The sequence below is a fragment of the Pygocentrus nattereri genome, chromosome 6 (assembly GCF_015220715.1).
Source record: "Pygocentrus nattereri isolate fPygNat1 chromosome 6, fPygNat1.pri, whole genome shotgun sequence".
Classification (NCBI taxonomy): domain Eukaryota; kingdom Metazoa; phylum Chordata; class Actinopteri; order Characiformes; family Serrasalmidae; genus Pygocentrus; species Pygocentrus nattereri.
In genome coordinates this window covers 21,377,900-21,391,266 of record NC_051216.1, presented here as the reverse complement: position 1 = coordinate 21,391,266, position 13,367 = coordinate 21,377,900, and the positions used below count along the sequence as shown (strand labels likewise).

The 13,367-nt window shown below is 39.5% G+C and overlaps 2 protein-coding genes across 6 annotated transcripts in view; one reads left to right on the top strand and one right to left on the bottom strand.

Annotated features, from left to right (window-relative positions):
• LOC108424345 (disintegrin and metalloproteinase domain-containing protein 23) overlaps nucleotides 1–2,596 on the bottom strand; it is a 38,502-nt gene extending 35,906 nt beyond the window's left edge. For all 5 annotated transcript variants that reach the window (XR_005130390.1, XM_017692327.2, XM_017692325.2 and 2 more), the window contains exons 1-3: nucleotides 2,333–2,596; nucleotides 1,368–1,573; nucleotides 908–984 (exon numbers count right to left, since the gene is read on the bottom strand). Coding sequence is in view for 4 of the 5 variants with exons in the window: in XM_017692327.2 (XP_017547816.1) it covers nucleotides 908–984; nucleotides 1,368–1,573; nucleotides 2,333–2,414 (365 nt within the window). In the remaining variant the exon portion in view is untranslated. The remainder of the gene's footprint in view (nucleotides 1–907; nucleotides 985–1,367; nucleotides 1,574–2,332) is intronic.
• A 5,217-nt stretch (nucleotides 2,597–7,813) lies between these two features.
• On the top strand, nucleotides 7,814–12,244 carry gpr1 (G protein-coupled receptor 1). The gene is made up of 3 exons (XM_017692323.2): nucleotides 7,814–8,001; nucleotides 10,387–10,461; nucleotides 10,689–12,244. The coding sequence occupies exon 3, from the start codon at nucleotides 10,711–10,713 to the stop codon at nucleotides 11,776–11,778; it is 1,068 nt and encodes a 355-aa protein (XP_017547812.2). The 5' UTR covers nucleotides 7,814–8,001; nucleotides 10,387–10,461; nucleotides 10,689–10,710; the 3' UTR covers nucleotides 11,779–12,244.
• Nucleotides 12,245–13,367: the final 1,123 nt, after the last annotated feature.

Below are 13,367 nucleotides of genomic sequence, written 5' to 3'. Positions count from 1 at the left end.
AAAGCAGTAGACTGACAGAGACATGTTCCATTTTCTATTTAATTACAGTAATCAGAGTCGCCCAGGCTTCAGGCCAGCAGAGAGCTGTTCTTTTCTCCACAATAACACTACATACCACATATGTGTCATGAGATGTTACAAAGACTTTAAGCTACACTAAATGAGTGAAACAACAACAGCAGTGAGCATTCATACTTTGCAGTTATTGATTATGGGTTCTCAGAATTGCACATTTAAGTACAGGTTTTTATAATTTTACAACATATAATCTTGAATATATGCTTTATGCTAGACTACAGTAAAGTAGAAAAAAAACCTTTGTGCTAACACTGCGAAAAATACCTTCTAATTATTAACTGTGACGACTACACACTTTGCAATAGTCAGTGCTAATATATAAAGCCTATGAAGATTTATGATGATAAGATTTATGATGGCTATCCAATTAGTAAACAATGTGATAGGAGGTTTTGTTCTGGCAGTGACGATATGAGGGTTTATCAATCACCATGCATACATGTTCCTTAAATCTCCTTAAGTTTCCTCATTAAAGCGGAACTACTATTTTAAGCTTTTCGCTACTCCTACAGAGAAGCAGCAGGAACCAGCTACTTAGAGGGCCACCTCATACAGCACACTGTATCTGAACATACAGTAGTTCATTTCTTTGAACTACAGAGCCACAACACATCAATGGTCTATTATTGACCAGGCTATGATGATGTGAAACCTGATATACATTAGCATTTTACACATGTATAGTGGATCAAACAATGCATATTACAGGCTCTGTGTGCTATACTGTAAAATACATGATAACAGTGCTATGCTTCTTTAGAAGATTTTTTCAACTCTGATGCAAGTATTATAGTTCTGTTGAGCTTAGAGTGCCATAGCCCATACTCACTTATTTAATGTGAGGTCCAATATGAATCTGTACCCGAAGGCTTCAAGCTGAAAGGTGGCTTGGGCCAAATGAACCACCTATGGAAAAAAGGCAAAAAGGCAATATTTTACAGTTACTGTTGTACCTTTACTCAGTGGAATTAACACAGGTTAGACACGTCTCAAAAAGTGCATCTTATTTGCCATTATAGCTTTGCAGTAATCTGAGCTTTAAGCCATTGCAGACTGCCAAGAAAATGAGCTGCAGCCAGCTGCTAGAGAGTCAGAGGGAGGTCTAACCCCCAAGCAAAACATACTGCAGTCTGCAAAGTTCAATATCTCTAACACAAACATTACCTTGAAATTAGCACTATAAGGGCACTATAAGGGCATTATAAGGGCATTATGCTGAAATCTTACCAATACATTATAATTACATTCACACCAGTCCTTTTAACAATGACAGTAGTGACTGCACTCACCTGGCCCTGTTGGCCAGGGGTCTTGGCCCAGGTGTTGAGGTTATGGTAGGTGCTCTCTGAGTCTTCGTTCAGGTAGTAGATGAGGCGAGAAGGGTATGTGATTGTGTGTTCGACCTCCTGACCACTCCTGTTCTGTGTGTGTGCTGGTGCAATAGCATCTTGCTCCACCCGCACTGATACAGCATCCTCACTAGGCTCATTCTCCACTGACACACAGCCATACACACAAAGCAAGCACACTATTAATGTCTAGTGAATTGTTATAGACAGTAACAACAACCATATGCAATCTTCCTAAAATAGAATATGTAGTGTAGGTGTGTGTAAAATGCCAATAATGCAGACGGTTCAGGGCGTGTAGACTATGGGTGAATCATAAACAACTCTCTGCTCCCTATTCAGTGAACTATGAATGCAGTTATATGAATGTAAAGCATCCTAAACATCCTTAAGCATTGCATATAAGCATATAAGACAATATATAAATTGAAATGATGATGATGATGATGATAATGGTGGTGATTAACACTGTTTAATTTGTGAGGTTCGTCATATAGACTAATTGAATTGTATTGCTATATTTTCTGTTATAAGCTATTCCAAACCTCTAAAGATATAATAATGTGGACATTTTCTTGCATATAATTAGTGCTAGAAAATGTAGATATTCTTGGGAAAAAATAAGGCATGCTGCATGTATTCTAAAGCCACTTTCTATCTCTATTGATGAACAAAAGCAGCCTGCTAGTCCACTCCTCTCTCCCTCCCCTCTCCTCTTAGGACACTTACTGTCCTCAGCATCCACTCACAGGATGTCCTTGCCCTAACACAAGCTAGCAGAACTCCCCAACGGTTCAGCGTTGGCAAACACTTCATAACCCTCTTTAGAAAGCCAGTCAGTCGTAATACTAAACTGAAACAATTCCTAAGACAATTCGTAATTTAGTCAAATGTTAATTACGTACCAAGCGATGTTGTGCTGATGGAGGACCGGAGCCCGGAAACGAGGACGCTCACAATCAAATGGGAGAGAAACCTCAGCCACATGATTCATAGCTGGTGGTTTGGATCGCGTTGTGTTAACGTATGGATGCTGAGAGTCTCTTCATGGTTCTTTCTGGAGATGCTTTACAGGTCTCCTGTACCGCAGGAGGCGGTGGCCAGCTGCTGGGGGAAAAAGTGATAAGTCTTCGAGCAGGACGCTGTGGGGTTTTTACTTTCCCACACGAATTCCGGCATGCTCCGCTTTTTGCTCTCGTGATTGGCTAGTGCTGTCCACGCGTCCTGTGCTAGGATTGGCTAGTAGTTCAAAAGCTCAAAAGCAGTCGGCCTATTGTCTGTTGCGTTTCCCTACACTTATTCGGACAAGCCCCGCCTCCTTCTAGCCAATCGTCGCACAGGAGGCGGGACCTTCCTGAAAACGGGTGGGGGAATAATAACATCACCGCCTACGAGCATGATGTGACTGCGCAAGTTCTGCGCAGAGTGGCTGTGTGTGTTTTTTGTACGCTGTTTAGGACTAAACCACTGATTTGGTCTAGCTTATTTGGGCTTTTTTGGATGAATGAATTGTGAAGTTACACTTTCATAGCCTTTATACCGGCACCGTGTAAGGCCTCTAAGGCAGTCTGGCAGGCCCTGTGTGCTGCACTTTTGCTGCATTTCAAGAACTAAGAAAGAAGGAAGAGGAGCAGTTTTTCAGTTATGAAACTGGACAAATACTACATGTACAAGTGTTTGGAATACCAAAGCGGCATCTTATAGAAATCCACGGAGTTTAAAAAAGATATTGAGGCATCCCTTCATTGGGCACGCTGTTGTAGGAGTGCAGAAGGTGTGGCCACGCAAAGCAGACATATGAAGGAGCTCTCGGTAAGAACCACGTTCGTGGTAGGAGAGACTCTAATGTTTGTTGTCTGAGTCATTGCTGTTAACTTGGCATGTGGCGATGTGTTGTTTGTGCTATACTTTGATCAGCTGTAGGGCAGTTACTGCCAATGTTGGGGTCTACTATGGAGTGAAAGTTTATGGCTCAGAATAACGTACCTGCTATCTGCTAGACTAGCGTTGAGAGGCGATTCTCTATTGGCCTGGTCAACAGAAGAGCTTTCACTTTTTTATCTGTAGCTGATGCTACACTGTTGTCAGAAGTGGGAAGCACAGCCTAAGCTGCCTGTTGAGGTATACTCATAAACCAAAATAGAGATGGCTGTGGATTAGTGACTGTGGCAGTAGAAGCAGCGTGGCATGGACTGTTGGCAAAGACTGAGGAAGCATGGCGATGCTCAGCAGCGGAGCCCTGCCAGAGGACCTGCTAGAGGCATTGGCTGCATTCCGCTAGCAATGCTTCAGACAGGCATTGGCAGTGTGGTTGCGTCCTTGAGAGTGGATGGGCGATCTGACAGCAGAGCTAAATCTAGTGGTCCATCAGGCATGGCCAGCAATCGAGGGGACGATGCAGGAGGAATTAATGCTGGGAGATTTCCTGATAGCACCACTGCTGGAAGAGTTGGCCAGCATCAACAGGTCCTCCATGACCAGGGAGGAGGATGCAGTGCTCAGTCTCTCCTCTGTGATGCACCAGCAGAGAGAATGTGGAAAGGACTGGGTGTTTGTATTTATTCAGATGGTATGTACACACTCTGAAACCCCTGCTGTGGAGAGACTGAAATGTTCATTAGATGGTACAGTATTCATTAAAACCAGCTGTTATTCTCTGCCCTGCAGCATTTGCTCCTAATAGAAGCAGATGTTACATTCTTCAAAACTCAGTCCTATTCTATTGCAACATATTCAGTTATACCACATTTTTCTCCGAAAAAAACAAAAAACAAAACTTATTTCAACATTTAACTGGGAGAACAGTCCTTAACCCCCTTAATGTCCATGTCTGAAACTTTACATTTCCTTTGATAATGTTCTCTAAACTTGATTGAGCACAAATCTGGATAAATCAAATTGATTAAAACATATGGCCAAAAATAAATTTTTCTTACTTTATTTGTCTAAATATGTAGTCATTTCTCTTTTCCTGTAAGGTGAGCAATTTTGTTGAAAGAATTTATGCTTCCCTGCGATGGACTGGCGACCCATCCAGGGTGTATCCTGCCTTCCGCCCGAAGACTGTTGGGATAGGCTCCAGCACCCCCCCGCGACCCTGATGGAGAAGCGGCTTAGAAAATGGATGGATGGATGGAATTTATGCTTCCTAGACCATGTGGGTTGTGCAGCTATGCAACATCTCTTATCCATTCTAACAACTTGAGGAGTCATTCAGTTCCTTTTCTATGTTCTGTTTATCACTATTGTATTAGAGAATATTTACCTGCAACTTAACACCTTTTTTACCTGTAACAAATACATTTGAATTGGTATTAACATTGTATAGAACATTATATAGAAAATTCAGGCACATGTAGGTGGTTTTGGATAGAAAAAAGCCTACATTTCTGTTGTAGACATTGCGGCACCACTGTAAAGAAATCAGAGTCTATAAATTTATCTAGAGTGAACCATTTCATGTCAAACCACCTTGCATGACTTCGTGTATATCTGATTAAGCAAAAATCTTGGATCATTATAATTGCTGAATAATTCATAGCAGTTACTGAATACTAAGCGTTAGGAGTTATAACAGACTAATAAACGGAGAGAATAAGGGTTAAATCATATTGCATGGCAGACATGTACTAATGTGTGTTTTAAGTGTTTTATTGAGCAAGATTGTTTCCATACCAAAGCAAAGTTGGCCTTTACACAAAGGACAGTGTGCTAGAGACTGGTAAAATATTTTGTTTTGAATATTTCCCTCAGTGTTGTCACAGTAAACAAATCCATGTAGGACATAAAGTTAAGTAGCAGACATGCTTATTACTCCATCATCAGCTCTCACTAAGGAGCCAGACATGGGCTGGTCCAGAGACTGTTTTTGTATGCTTAAGACAGAGGTCCTGTGTGTACGTGTGGGTAGTGGGGTGTAACCCGGCTGAGGCAGTATTTTACACACACTGGCCCATCCTCTGAGTAACACACACACACACACACAGATACAAACATAAACAGGATCTCACACCCATCAAAACACCAATGTTCTGTTTATGAAAACAGGCCTTCAGTGAAATGTCAGTTACTCCTAGTCATTTCCAAGCTAATATTAAAAAATAAATAAATACATTTATAAAAATCAAAGATAGCATGGATACATATAAGTAGTTCCACTGTGACTGACCCCTCTCTGCAAAATGTCCATGAGCTCCCCTGCTGAAGGCCTGAGTGAGGTACTGCTGGTGTGCATGCTTTTGGGAGGGTCAAAGAGAAAGACAAATTTGCTTTATGATGAAGTCAGGAACATTTTACACATGCTTTAAATAAGTACTGCTAATGACTGACCACATAAAATGCCATGGGAATTTGTGGTGCCTATGCTGCACAATATGTCTGTCAAATTGCATCAGCATATGGTCCAAATACATTCAGCATCTATCAGCAGAAGATCTGAAATTTGCATAAGATCTTGCACTATTCTTTGAGGATATATATGTCTGGTCTAAAGTAAAGTGAGAGATCTGAAAAGTAAAGGGTGTGAGCAACAACAAAGCAGAACAAGTCATCAACAAACTGCAATTAAACTCAAACACAAATTAAATGTGAAAAGTTAAGTGGAACTGAGTAAAAGCAGATTCCTTACCTCGCTAATATGCTTGAGTAGAAGTAAAACTTTTACCATTTGAAATCTCAGAAAAGCACAAAAACCCACCAAATCTTTACTAAAAGGGGAGTTTCACCGATTTGCTGAAATATTTCTCCGTGATGCACTGCAGAATAACTTGATGACTCATTTGTTTACTGTGGTGGTGATTACAGGAAGCTGAGATCACGATGTCTACAAAAAAAATATTCTATGCTATCTAGCTGAGATGTTAATCTTTTGTATATGTAATGCTAATAATGGTAAACTAGTGATAAATTTGAAACCCTCCGTGTACCTCTTCACTATATTATATATATATATATATATATATATATATATATATATTGTGGACGAAACCAGTCCTGCGTGTTCGTTGATGCAAAATAAATGAGACGAGTAGATCAGACTGAAGTGAAACAAACGGTTTTATTACAGAATTCTGGAGAGGTTACAAACAGAGAACATGCATCATGTATCTCCCAAGTAAGCTCTGACCCCTTCTCATCTGACTCCCTTTTTATAGTCGCATGACCGCTCCTTCCTTACCCCAGCCTCCAATGTGTGCGTTAGGCCATCTCACTAATCCACATCATAAAAGTTTAAGGATGCGCTCGAGACGTGAGTGCGTCTGCAAGGTCAGCTTAAGGTATTCCCTGTGTTTACCAACTCCCCCCGTTTTCCAGACAATGGCTCTGCTTATCTGACCAGATGAACCACATGTGTGGTGTGCTAATCCCAGTGTCTACTACTATTAGCTTCGAGGTATTTCCTGTTATCTGACGTCCTTGTGTATTCCAACATTAGTCAGCACACAGCCTTATGTGCTGACTCTTAGCTCTTAGAATTGTACAATATGACCATTAAGCTTTCAATGCAAGACATAATACATCTTAAAAAGTAATATGAACAATACTAAGGCTAATAATTCCACAATATATATACACATTTTAAGACAATTTATTATCTCTAAACTATTGTAAAAAATGTCTGGGACACCTGTCAATGTATTGAGAACCATTTTGTGTTGTAGCTTTATGTGAGGGAGCTACAGACACTAAATGCTTACAATGATTTTGAAGATATAAAAAAATAAATAAATAGTGGAATTCCCCTTCATATAAGGAACTGAGTAAATATAACTAGCTAATATCCACCAATGATTGTATAGGTCTCAAATAACAGTGGTTGGATTTTTTTTTTTTTTTGTAATGCAAAAAAGACTTTTTAATTACCAAACAGTTTTAGAAAAGTATTTTAAAAACATATTTATTTTACTTACAGACCATTAAATCTTATATCATAATTAAACACATAATATTTCAAGAAATGTAGATGTTTTAGATATTTTTGCAAGTTTATTAAAAGAACATGGTCAAATGAGTAGTGTTAGAAGAGGTAGAAGAGCATATGCTAGTTCTCTACAAATAGAAGTGAGTGAGGAATATGCAGTTATCAAAATGTCAAATTTAGTAACAGATTTAACTTTGTGGTTTTGTATTTGGTACTAAAAAATAAATGGTATGTTCCTGAGCATGGCATGTGTGAAATATCGAATTAGATATTTAAGAGAAAAGGCCAGTGTGGATTTCAGTGAGAAAAGTGTGAGCACGGGTTTTTTCACAGCATGTTTGCATCCTTTAAACAAAAGCGTTTCTTTTTATTATTCACAAAACATTCATAAGAGTAGATGGACACATCATGACGTGTCTAGCTCCTCCTGCTACTCCAGCAATGAGCTGTTGCGTTTTCTCCAGCCTGAACTTCTCTGCAGCCCGCTCCATATTACAGCATCGCAGCGAGCGCGCGCAGCAGATCGCAGGCGAAGGGCGAGGCGAGGCTTGGACCGTCCTCAACACTTCTAACCTCAGTGGAAGCTTATGCAGCAGCAGTCTGTCTGACCTGTCCGTGGACGAGCTAATCGGCCATTGCTTGCGTGTAAAACAGGTAAGTTTAGTCTTTTTGTTTTGAAAAATTAGAGATTTTCTCTGCCTCGCAGCTAGACCTGCGCGAGCTGGTGGAAGTAAAGGAAGGAATTCACATTGTTATTCAGTCCACTGTGTGACCCGTACAGTGGAATAACCAGAGCAGTGGCGGTTACTCCCTCTCGAATCTCCATTGATTTACAGTATGTCAGCAGTCACTGTCTTAACTAGTCTACAATATGTTAGCAGTCACTGTATTAACTAATCTACAATATGTCAGCAGTCACTGTCTTAACTAGTCTACAATATGTTAGCAGTCACTGTATTAAGTAGTCTACAGTAAGTTAGCAGTTACTGTCTTAACTAGTCTACAATATGTTAGCAGTCACTGTATTAAGTAGTCTACAGTAAGTTAGCAGTTACTGTCTTAACTAGTCTACAATATGTTAGCAGTCACTGTATTAACTAGTCTACAGTAAGTTAGCAGTCACTGTGTTAACTAGTCTGCAGTATGGTAGCAGTCACTGTATTAACTAGTCTGCAGTATGTCAGCAGTTACTGTCTTAACTAGTCTACAGTAAGTTAGCAGTCACTGTCTTAACTAGTCTACAGTATGTTAGCAGTCATTGTATTAACTAGTCTACAGTATGTCAGCAGTTACTGTCTTAACTAGTCTACAGTATGTCAGCAGTTACTGTCTTAACTAGTCTACAATATGTTAGCAGTCACTGTATTAATTAGTCTACAGTAAGTTAGCACTTACTGTCTTAACTAGTCTGCAGTATGTCAGCAGTTACAGTTTTAACTATTCTACAATAAGTTAGCAGTTACTGTCTTAACTAGTCTACAGTATGTTAGCAGTCACTGTATTAACTAGTCTACAGCAAGTTAGCACTTACTGTCTTAACTAGTCTACAGTAAGTTAGCAGTTATGGTTTTAACTAGTCTACAGTAAGTTAGCAGTTACTGTCTTAACTAGTCTATAGTATGTTAGCAGTCACTGTTTTAGCTAGTGTACAGTAAGTTAGCAGTTACTGTATTAACTAGTCTACAGTAAGTTAGCAGTTACTGTCTTAATTATAGTATGTTAGCAGATACTGTCTTAACTAGTCTACAGTAAGTTAGCAGTTACTGTCTTAACTAGTCTACAGTACGTTAGCAGTCACTGTCTTAACTAGTCTACAGTAAGTTAGCAGTTACTGTCTTAACTAGTCTACAGTATGTTAGCAGTCACTGTTTTAACTAGTCTTAAGTAAGTTAGCAGTTACTGTCTTAATTAGTCTATAGAATGTTAGCAGTTACTGTCTTAACTAGTCTACAGTATGTTATCAGTTACTGTCTTAACTAGTCTACAGTAAGTTAGCAGTTACTGTTTTAACTAGTCTACAGTAAGTTAGCAGTTACTGTCTTAACTAGTCTACAGTAACTTAGCAGTTACTGTCCTAACTAGCCTACAGTATGTTAGCAGTTACTGTCTTAACTAGTCTACAGTAAGTTAGCCGTTACTGTCCTAACTAGTCTACGGTATGTTAGCAGTTACTGTCTTAACTAGTCTACAGTAAGTTAGCCGTTACTGTCCTAACTAGTCTACGGTATGTTAGCAGTTACTGTCTTAACTAGTCTACGGTAAGTTAGCAGTTACTGTCTTAACTAGTCTACAGTAAGTTAGCAGTTACTCTTTTTAACTCGTTCAATTCAGTAATGTTCCAGTGAAGACCAGAGAAAACTCACCTTGCAGACTGGAGCTTTGGCAATACAGTATTTCAAGCTACTTGAAAAGTCCAGTTTAACTGCTATAAAAATAAATAATGTTAAATTTGAATGAATGACTATGGATAATTACAGGCAAATATGTACTAGTAACTAATATATATAGCTCTCACCTAATAGGCAACTATGATCAGTATGTGTTAAGTTCAGTTATCTTTAGATTTGCTGGCCTCAGCTTGTTGCCACAGTGAGATCATTTTACATGAACAGGGAACATGTGTCTTGTGACAAATAAATCAAGCAAAAAGTTATTATGCCACTTCCCTATAGTGTTATGTCTTTATTCCAGTAACATTTGATATAATAAGTAATGGCAAAAAAACACATATGGCAGTGATTATCTTCTGTGGTAAAAAAGCCATTGCATGACTTGCTTGTGACAAAGGCTTTTCCCATTTGGGTTAACTGATTGACATAATCAACACACAGTTTACCACACACAGTGGGAAGAGACAGGAAGACAGGATGCTTGGTTGATTTTGTGAGGTTACAGGGTCACTATGTGTGTGTGAAAGATAAAAGAGACACAACATATATACAGGTGTATCTACAATCCAGTATCCTTCCTCTCCCCCTCTCTGTCTCTTTCCTTCTTCTCTCTCTCTCTCTCTCTCTCTCTCTCTCTCTCCTCTCATAGAACTATTAAAACTGCTAAGGACCAGAGCAGAGCTGTGGATCAGTGCCGAAGAACTGAGCTATTGACTACATCAAGGTAAGGCACAGACCAAGGTTTTTGTACTTTATTGTCTTAGACAGGACATTTATTAGTGACTAGTGCCGGTTTTGTGGACTGAGATTTGTTTATATTCTCTTATATGACAATGATTTAGCAGAATAATGTTACAGACATATACTTCCAGAATGTCAGATATTGGATAATGGAAATGACAACAGAACTATTCATGAAACATTTTTGTGGCATTTATTCTTTATTCACAGTTGACATCTTTGGTCTACAGTGATGGAGGGGGAGCCACTTGAATATGGCAACTACTCTTATGATTTTTTTGAGTATGGGGACTTTGAAGAGCTGCAAGAAAAGGGCTATATCCAGAAGGAGACTCTGCACATTATCTCAGTGGTCATCTACTCCCTAGCATTTGTGCTTGGAGTCACTGGGAATGGCATTGTGATCTGGGTGACTGCATTCAAAAGCAAACGGACGATTAACAGTGTGTGGCTGCAGAACCTGGCCATAGCAGATTTTGTGTTTGTTCTTTTTCTACCTATTTCCATTGACTACGTGTTGCGTGACTTCAATTGGATCTTTGGATGGAATATGTGCAAGTTGAACTCTTTCATCTGTACAGTCAACATGTACGCCAGTGTATTGTTTCTCACTGTGCTCAGTTTGGATCGTTATGTCTCCCTGGTTCACCTAGTCTGGTGCCAGAAGCACAGAACAACACGGCGGGCCTGGGGTGTGTGCGCACTGACCTGGGTCATGTCCATCCTTTTCAGCAGTCCTGCTTTGATCTTCCGAGAAACGGTGCAATTACATGAAAAGGTTGTATGCTTTAACAACTTCTATGACGAGAATGGGCACAATGCTGTTGTGAGACACATCGCTATGGTGACACTCCGCACTACAGTCGGCTTTCTCCTGCCCTTTGCCACCATCAGCATCACAGCTGTACTGCTGGCTAGAAAGATGAAGCAATCTGCCAACATACGTCTCTCCAGCTTCTCCAAAACAATTTCAGTGATTATCCTGGCCTTCTTCCTGTGCTGGGCACCTTTCCACACCTTCAGCCTCATGGAGCTGACCATGCACCACTCGCTCTACTTGCACAAAAGCCTGACCGTGGGCTTCCCCCTGGCCACCAGCCTGGCGTTCTTCAACAGCTGCCTCAACCCTATACTCTATGTACTGGTCAGTAAGAATGTACGCATGATCCTCAAGAGATCCTGCATGAACATCGCTAAGCAATCTCTGAGAGGGCTCAACCAAAGCCTTTCTGCCACTGAGTCAGCTTCAGCCCCAGCTAGCTGCGCTCCTGAGGAACTTTTCATCTGCTCGCGTATCTGAAGCAGCATTAGCCAACAAACTCAGCCAGAAGATGCAACTCAACTTAAGAAGCTTGATCATTTGCCAGATAATATGTATTGCATGTATGTAACTTAAAAATTCTACTAGCATATAGTTTCTTTTATATTCTCTGCATAAGGGTTAATCACTGGGATTTTTTGTATTTTGCCTTGGAGCTGGCCAGAGCTACAGTTGCAGTGATTTGGATACCAGTGTGTGATGACTATAAATTGCTCAGAGTGGAAAACCTGAGCAAGCAACATTCAACATCAACCACATCTCTCAGAGCGGGTGAAAGGAGAAAGAGAAGGCTTTTCTCTGTGCTATATAGTTCCCCATTATGGGCTTATTATGCAAAAAAGGCACAATTAAAGCAAACAAGAAACAATTATAATGACTGAAATCATTGCATTCAACCTGTTTGTGAAGAATGTGTTTATTCAAATAAAGATTTTATCAATATTTACTTTATGCTGTTTTATTTTGCTGGATTCTTTTAATTTTTTTCAATGTTATTAATAGAGGTCTATTCTCTGCCTAGGCTTAAATTCTCTGGAAATGCCAATGGAAATATAATTAAAGTGCCTGAAAATATTTTTCATTGCTGAGCTAACTTTTGGAATGCTTCCAAGATGCCTGTGGACTGAAAGCTGAACCCTCCTCTTTTAAAACAATTTAGAAAGTTATTGCTTGGGCAGCTTTCATTATCCTTTTTTCTCCATTGGTCAAAGTTCAAAGGGTAAAATAGAAGATATTACTCTTGTAAAGCAGCTGTTTGTAACAATGACACTGCTTTTTCTTCCAGGATCTCACCATTGCTGAAGATTCTTAAGAGGCAAAATTTAAGATAGCATGCTTTCTAGTTTGGACCAAGTGATCCAAATTAGATCTAAACAGATCAAGAACAGAAAAAACTTCATTGCATTTTATTGACTTCATATGATAGCTTATGAAAACCCAGATCAAGAACAGCATAATGTTGATTACTTAACAATAATTTTTTTTGCAAACATTTGCCATTTAACAGTCACTACATTACATTGTTTTTTTGTTTTTGTTTCAGTAAAGGGAACAGTTCTGTTTAGAGCCATGAATTCTATGTACAACCTACAACCTAAGATGGCTCATTCAAAAATGGTTGCAACACATAAAGGGAACACAAGATAAGTGAAGGGACCAGGCCAGAATTAGAGCTTTAACTCAAAAGATGTATTTATTATGTATTTAGTAAAGCTCACAAAACAACCAAAACGGGCACACACAGGGCCCAGACATTGTGAGGCCTAGAGGAGCCAACGGTGATGGTGCCAAAGGAAAAAAAGAAACAAAACAAAACCTTAACTAGGCTAGAGTTAATCTAAACAAAACAAAGGACACAAAATCTAACTACTTAACTAATAAACATAAGTACAAATGGGCACCCGCCTGCTAACCTAGTGTATCTATACACACAGACAGCTATGTGATGTAAATGTACAAGGCACCTCAACCTTACCTGTTGGACTCCTCAAGTTGGTGTAAGGTTGGATGTATATAACAATAAGCTATGTGCATTGTTAGAGATGGCAAAGAAAAAAATGTTCCACAAG

Bases quoted from the DNA above. Each gene is read 5' to 3' on its own strand.
- gpr1 (XM_017692323.2), top strand. From the start codon at position 10,711: ATGGAGGGGGAGCCACTTGAATATGGCAACTACTCTTATGATTTTTTT.